Raw genomic sequence first — 7,275 nt, forward strand, 5'->3', positions numbered from 1 at the left:
CACCTCCCACCCCAAGACGTGCATAATGCCCTCAGCAGGCTCCCCGTCAGCCTGAGCAGCTTGCTCCTGAGGACAGCCGTGTGCAGGCCACCACAGAAAGGGAGACCAGGGGACAAGAGACCTGAGGAGACAGGGGAATCAGGGAGGAGCAGGAGCAGCAGGCAAGAAGCACAAGGTGACAGGACATGGAGCCAAGGCTGTGTTGTAGGGCTTTCTTACTGGCTGGCAGGCTCTGGACAGCCATCAGCAAGGCTCTGTTTGCTGAGTTCCTGGCCACGGGGCTGTATGTGTTCTTTGGTGTGGGCTCTGTCCTGCCCTGGCCTGTGGCCCTTCCCTCTGTGCTCCAGATTGCTATCACCTTCAACCTGGCCACGGCCACAGCTGTGCAGATCTCCTGGAAGACCAGCGGAGCCCATGCCAACCCTGCTGTGACGCTGGCCTACCTCGTAGGGTCCCATATCTCCTTGCCTCGGGCTATGGCCTATATTGCCGCCCAGCTGGCAGGGGCCACCGTTGGAGCCGCTCTTCTTTATGGGGTAACTCCAGGAGGTGTCCGAGAGACCCTTGGAGTCAACGTGGTAGGTGCAAAGAATGACGCAGGTGATAGGGCACGGGAGAGAGAGACAGGTGGTAAAGGTGGCAGTCCAGGCAGGAGTAAAAGCAGGGTGGAGGGGTCGGATAAGGTCAGCTGCTCCGAGCAGGTCTCTGGGATCTAGAGGAATGGACTTAGGCAGGGCAGGAATGGAACAGGGAGGAGAGGGAGTCAGAAGGACCAGGCATCTAAAGGCCAGTGCGGGGTGAGGCTGGGATTGAGGGAGAGAGGGGACCCTGCCCACACTGTTTAACCTGCAGTGCTCTGCTGTGTCCTCCCCTCTGCCATCTCTCAGGTCCCCGGGGCCTGCTTCCCTCCCCCAATCGCCCCGCAATTGCCTTTGTTCCACCTGCTTCCACTACTGCCCACAGGCCTCCTCCATCTGTCCTCAACTTTCTTGTTCCTTACTTCCGTGTCCCCCTGAACCACAGGCCTCCCTCAATGGCAGAGTGGGAGAGGCGCCTTCCGCAGGCATCAGGCATCCGGATGAAACAGGAGTCGGCCGCTCAGACCTTAGGTTCTAGGACTGAGAGAAGACTAAACTTAGGGAGTCTCACTGTCCCGCGGGCAGTGCCCACGTCCACCCCGGCGTATTCCTTTCCTCTCTGCCCAGGTCCACAATAGCACGTCAACCGGCCAGGCGGTGGCCGTGGAGTTGATCCTGACGCTGCAGCTGGTGCTCTGTGTCTTCGCTTCCATGGATAGTCGGCAGACCTTGGGCTCCCCAGCTGCCATGATTGGGATCTCTGTGGCCCTGGGGCACCTCATTGGGGTAAGGAACAAAAAAAAGAACACCCTGCATGTGCAGATACTGGAGTCCTCCCTGGAGAAACTACAGGACTCCAAAGGCCAGGAAGTGTCTTTCCCTGAGCTCCTCATGTCTTGTGGCCTGAGGTAGTGAGTGCCCTGTAATATAGGGCTAGCCAAAGTGGGAGGCGCGGGGGGGGGGGGAGGGATGTCCTCCCCTAGGCTGCCTCAGACCTCCTCGTACTTTGATCCTGAACGTCTTCCCTAGATCTACTTCACCGGCTGTTCCATGAACCCAGCTCGCTCCTTTGGTCCTGCTGTCATTGTCGGGAAGTTCGCGGTCCACTGGGTGAGCCCTTCACTGTTAGGCGTGGGGTTTAGAGGACTAGAACTAGTAGGCTTTACCATTAGGAGATCCACACAGAGAAAAATCAGCCGCTCTCATCACCAGGTCATTTAGACCATCCAGGAGTACAGATTTCCCTGCATTCAAAAAGCCTAGGTGAGCATCCCGTCTCTTTCAGCTCCAATATCCTGCAGTATCCAGGGACTGGCAAGAAGTGGGCCAGGGCAGGAGCTGCAGCCTTGGCCCAGGCTTTATGTTCTGCTTCCTTCTTCACTTTCTCCAGCTGGACCAATTTTCAAACTTGAATAAAGAAAAAGACAAACAGAAATAGACCACACAGAAGCAGAGATAGAAACAGCAATAGTCAGGGCTGAAACAGGAGGGGTGAGAGGGAAGAGGAGCTGTGGGAGAGGACCGGAGCCCCAGCTTTAGCTTTGGCTGCACCCTCCAGGGAAGGAACAAAGCCCTGGGCGCACAGCTCTCAAGTCATCTTGCGCTGCTGATGGCTCCTACCTACTTCTGTCTCCTCAGATCTTCTGGGTGGGACCCCTCACAGGGGCTGTCCTGGCTTCGTTGATCTATAACTTCATCCTGTTCCCTGATACCAAGACTGTGGCCCAGCGACTGGCCATCCTCGTGGGCACCACCAAGGTGGAGGAAGTGGTAGATGTGGAGCCCCAGAAGAAAGAATCCCAAACGAACTCAGAGGACACAGAAGTGAGCGTGTGACACTGCCCAGCCCCTGGCCCCTCGGGCTTCCAGGGCGGCATGCAGGTGGGCGGCTTGCCTTGTATGACCTGGCTTGAGGTGTCCCTGGTGTTGGGGGGATCGGGAGACTGGTCACTTATTCTAAGTAGGTACCAATCCTATCCCTGACAAAACAGTTCCTTCCCTGCCTTTCTCCCCTGAGATCCACCGCCCAGGCTGACCTTATGTTCAGTCTTCCCCTTTGGCCTATGAAATAGCTGGGACTTGGGCACACCACCGTGACTGGCTTCTGCATTCATAGATAGAAAAAATCTGGAAGTAAATCCGTCCAGTTAATTTAATTCTCCAAGATCTTCCTTGCATTTCCTTTTTCTTTCTTTTGGTGTTTAAATTTTTACATACCGAGTAATGTGTTTCATTGTGTCCTTTTCATTCATACTTTGCTTTTGTTGACCCCCTTCCTGGACACCCCCTCTTGGACACTTTGGGATTTCCTGAGAAGAGAAATCACTTTCCTAAAAGGACTTCATTCCTACTTTCCAATGCTTGGGAAGGTCCGCACCCCGCACTGTGGGACCGGCTGAGACAGAGGAACCTTCTCCTAGGTTAGCAAGGAACAGCATTAAGGCCCTCTGGACCAGATGGTCTTCCCCTGAGGCCCCTCAGTGTAGACACAGGAAAACCTCTACTCCTGGACTAAAGTCTACATCCCAGGCCGGAAGCCTCTCCAGTCTGGTTCTCAGCATCATAGGACCCAAAGAAGCTCTTAAATAAGTCCTCTTAAATGAGACCACAGAATGACCCAGAAAATTGAGATTAGAGGTTTGGCACCTCTGAAAGATCCTGGGAGTTGAATTGATTTTGGTAGATGTTAAAGGCCGCTGTGCATCTTCTCTGCCTCTAATAAGAGCTCGGTCGTGTGGTGGTGGGGATCCTGTCTGAATTTCAGCTTCTACACTGTAAAATGGGCACACTCCTCCTGCAGAGAGCGCTGTGGCAACAGCGAGTTAGAAGATGCTTTGGGGAGTTAAATGCTGGTAGAACAACTTCAATAAATGATGATTATTGTTGCAGTTACTGTAATTATTGGGTTTGAATACAATTGCTGTTAGTAGTGGGAAGGAAGAGGGAAGGGGGGATGATGGAGAGGGAGGGAGAGAAAGCGCTTCTGCTCTCCTTCACTGGGCTGCTTCCCAGGGTCCCTGCCCGCCTTCTCTCAGAGGTCTTCTGACCTGGGAGTTTTGTGGGGGTGGGGCTAGGAAGGGACCCTGGCATGAAGAGATAAGCCAATTCAAGTCAGTTCTCATCTCTATGGCACCCATCACCATGGTACCCTGAGATGCAACAGCCAAATCCATTAAAAAAAAAAAGGAAGAAAAAAAAAGAAAAGAAAGCGAGATAATTGATAAGCACTTGTCTTCAGCTGGGCTGCAGGAGGGAGGGGCTGCCGAAACATTGCTAGGGCAGGGCAATGGGTGGACCTGGAACTACTGCAGCGGTGGCCCCTGACCCAGCATCTGCATCCATGGTCTTCTGCATGTTGCGGTAGCGTTGGTACTGAGAACTATCCACCTCTCCAAGCTGAGCCCTCCTCAGCCATCTTCCTAATCTCGAAGCCCCAGGGCTTCTTGTGCCCTTTTATAAGTAGGGACAGACGTGTGTGTGTGTGTGTGTATGTGTGTGTATGTGTGTGTGTCTGTGTGTGTCTGTGTGTCTGTGTTCATCTGTGTACAAGTGTGTGAACAGAGGACATGACTGACTTGCCGAGGGTCACTTGACTTTATTGCAAAGATCCCTAAGGTCTCTCCAGCTCTCTGCTTAGAATTTTCTAAATCAGAGCTCTCTGGGGTCTCAGAGCTGCAGCCACTGGAGGGAAAGAGGCAGGGGCTCAGAGAGGGTGTGGCAGGGAACTCCTGCAGTAGGCGTTTAAGCCTCTTGACAAATTATCTCTGTGCCCCAGAGCCAAGCACACACTGGGTCCTCAATAAAAGTTTGATGAATGAATGACGGAGGCCTGGCGGCTGGGGAGGGAGAGGAGGCAGTAATTGATCAAGAAGAGAAAATTCAGAACTTGGAGCTCCAAATGGGCCAAAATGACAGCAGCCGAGAAGCCTATGCTTTCACGCAGGGGCTGGGAAGAGGGTGGAAGTCAGAGTTAGCGCCTCCACCTACCACTCTGGAGCAGCGCTGGTAATCCCGGAATTTAGGTGTGGGAGACACAGAGGTCCTTGAGCTCACAGATATGCACTGGGGAACCATGAGTGTTAAACACACAGGCTTGTTCCTTCAAAGGGAGGGATGCAGAACCTGTTATCTGCCCAGAAGGCTGGACGTGGAAGTGACCTGCCTGGTGACCGTTGCACTGTCTGTGTAGCCTACAAGACCACACCAGATCCGCTCCCCACCCACAAGACCCTTATTGTGAATTTGTCACTCTATAGAACCCATCTTTATGGAAAGTGTCACATGTACTTTACAAAGAATTTCAATGTAGTCATGTCTTAAGCTTTATTGTGCATGCAAGATTGAGCTAATTATCACCAGGAAAATTTTCACCAAATTGGCTGTGCTTAAAATATGCCAAAAATAAACTACTTGGCATCAGACTCCCAAAGTTTGAACCAACACAGGCTACTCTGTCTGTTTACCCGAACTGCCTTCTCGCCTCCCTCAGATCTTTCCTCTGCTGGCCGTGGTGGTTGAAGAGATTACTGAATTTAGGAACCCAAAAGAGCAAGGGGGTGGCCTGCCGGAAGCTGGGAACCGTTTTCACTGATAATCCTTTAGCAGCCCTTCTGTAGAGAAGGACTAGAGATGGCCTTCCCGAGAAAGGAGGAACCAGTAATTAGGTTAAAGCGGAAGAGCTTGAAGGTCGACGGAATAAGTAAGCAAAGGTTAGCCTTTTCTCTAGAGGCTTTTCTAGGACACCAGGCCATCTGTTTAGACGAGGGACGAGGGACGAGTTGGCCTTGGGCACTCCAGATCTCAGTGGTTCCAGTTGGAGACGCAGGCATCACCGACACAGGGGCTGGTTGTGGACAAGGGGTCTGGGGAGGACAGAGACCCACCAGGCAGGCCCTCGTTTGTCAGGGGAAGTTTTTAATTAATGGTGTGTAATCTGATCTGGCCCTTCTTCCCGCTGAGTACTGCTTTCAATCAGGGGAGCCATCTGCAGTGGCAATTCATAACTCTCTCCAAGGGGAGGGGGACTCAGGATGGGTGCCTTGGTGATTAATACAATTAGCCTTTTATGTTGATGATTGTCTTAGCAGGGGCAGATGATCTGAGCCCAGAGCCTAGGCAGTTGTTTCCGATTGGCTGGCAGGAAGCCCCCCTGCCTCCGCCACCCCCACCCCCACTGCCACTGCCACCCCCACCGCAACTGTTGGTCTTTAGCTTGCCACCTCCAGGTATAAAGAGGACAGGCCTCATCTGACACCATACTGTGCCACCAGAAAAGCCCAGAAGGGGCCAGGCTGGGGACACTTTTGGTCCCCAGGTCTAAGGGAAGATGGGGACCAAACCAGAGACTCGCATTCCAAGAGAGCCACTTTGGCTTAAGGGATTCTTGTGTGCCGAGGCTGAAAATGAGACAGGGCTAGAAGGTAGTTCAGCTGGCCCAATGCTGGCCTAGCATGCACAAGGCCCTGGGTTTGACCTCCAGCACCAGATAAACGCGGCGTGGTGGCAGACATATTATCCTAGACATCGGTATCCTAGCACTCAGGAGGTGGGGACAGGAAGGTCAGAGGTTTGAGGCAGGGTCTTACTCTGTAACCCGAGTGACCTCAAACTTGAAACGAAGGCACTGCCTTAACCTCCCAAGGGGATGCAAGCTCTCAGGCTCTGGCATGTGGACTCATTTCCTCATCTGGACAACTCAGCAGTCAAGAGGCCGCGAGGATGGCTATCTGAGACCTGGTCTTACCACATCTAACAGTCAGATGCCATTTCACCCACGTGAGCAAGGCTGCTTCCTGTGTGGTTCCCGGCAAAGACAGGGCCTTGCCTCCTTTCCATACCCTGGGCTTAGCTGAGCCGTGGAGGGGTGTGTGCATGTGTTTCTGGAAGTGAGGTGGACTCCAAAGGAAAGGTAAAAAGTCACACACAAGAAGAGAAATAAAATGATAATGGCCTCAGAGCAGAGAAGTGGACATTGGGGTGATCATAGCTGGGAAAGCGGGCTTGGGGGAGCTTTGAGACTGAAGGATGCTGGGTAGGATTGTGGTTAAGTGAAAAGGTGAGGATTTGGAACTTCCTGCAGCAGAAACAGCAGGAGTCAGATGTCGAGGTGCATACCTGTAGTCCCCGTACTCCAGAGACTGAGGCAGGAGGATATTCATGAGCTCCAGGCCTGCAGAGCTATTCTAATCATGTCTCAGCTACACACACACTCATAAAGGAAAGCACGACACATTGCTCCTGGACTTGGTGACCTGGAGGAACGGGAGGTAAAATGGGAAGCACTGAGCACACAGGGGAGGAGGGCTGGCTTCATTTGTGAAGGCTGGCTACACCATGGGTGCCAAGTCAGCCCAGCCCCCACATATGCCTGCCCTACGGAACCCCAGGCTTACATGTGAACCAGCAAGGCCCAGAACAGACTCCAGAGTGCTTGGAGGGGACATCTAGACTTGGGGGCTCTGAAAGCATAGGAGCATTTCCCACCAAAGACTCCAGACCTCTGCACCTACAGGCTTCCCCGAGCTGGCTTACAATCCTAGTTCCTTACAGCCTGTGGGAGCCTGAGCCAGTTTCCAGGATAGCCTACAGTTGGCTGCAGATATACCCAACCTCTGGACCCACATCAACTACAGTTAAAGTCAGCTTGGGGCCTCAGAAGAAACTCAAGCCCCTCACTCCAGAGGGCTCTGCCCTGCAG

General features: G+C 53.0%; 1 protein-coding gene across 1 annotated transcript; it reads left to right on the forward strand.

The window, feature by feature from the left end:
• The first annotated feature begins 185 nt into the window (after nt 1-185).
• Aqp6 (aquaporin 6) lies at nt 186-2,453 on the forward strand. Its single transcript, XM_057792425.1, has 4 exons — nt 186-578; nt 1,206-1,364; nt 1,608-1,688; nt 2,217-2,453. Exons 1-4 carry the CDS (start codon nt 186-188, stop codon nt 2,412-2,414), a joined length of 831 nt encoding a protein of 276 aa, XP_057648408.1. The 3' UTR covers nt 2,415-2,453.
• The last annotated feature ends 4,822 nt before the right edge of the window (nt 2,454-7,275 follow it).

The sequence above is a fragment of the Chionomys nivalis genome, chromosome 17 (genome assembly GCF_950005125.1).
Source record: "Chionomys nivalis chromosome 17, mChiNiv1.1, whole genome shotgun sequence".
In the NCBI taxonomy this organism is placed as follows: Eukaryota; Metazoa; Chordata; class Mammalia; order Rodentia; family Cricetidae; genus Chionomys; species Chionomys nivalis.

Excerpts from the sequence above, each read along its gene's own strand:
- Aqp6 (XM_057792425.1), top strand. The coding sequence starts at position 186 with ATGGAGCCAAGGCTGTGTTGTAGGGCTTTCTTACTGGCTGGCAGGCTC. Across the intron at positions 579-1,205 it reads AGACCCTTGGAGTCAACGTG|GTCCACAATAGCACGTCAAC; the intron begins GTAGGTGCAAAG and ends CTCTCTGCCCAG. Across the intron at positions 1,689-2,216 it reads GGAAGTTCGCGGTCCACTGG|ATCTTCTGGGTGGGACCCCT; the intron begins GTGAGCCCTTCA and ends CTGTCTCCTCAG.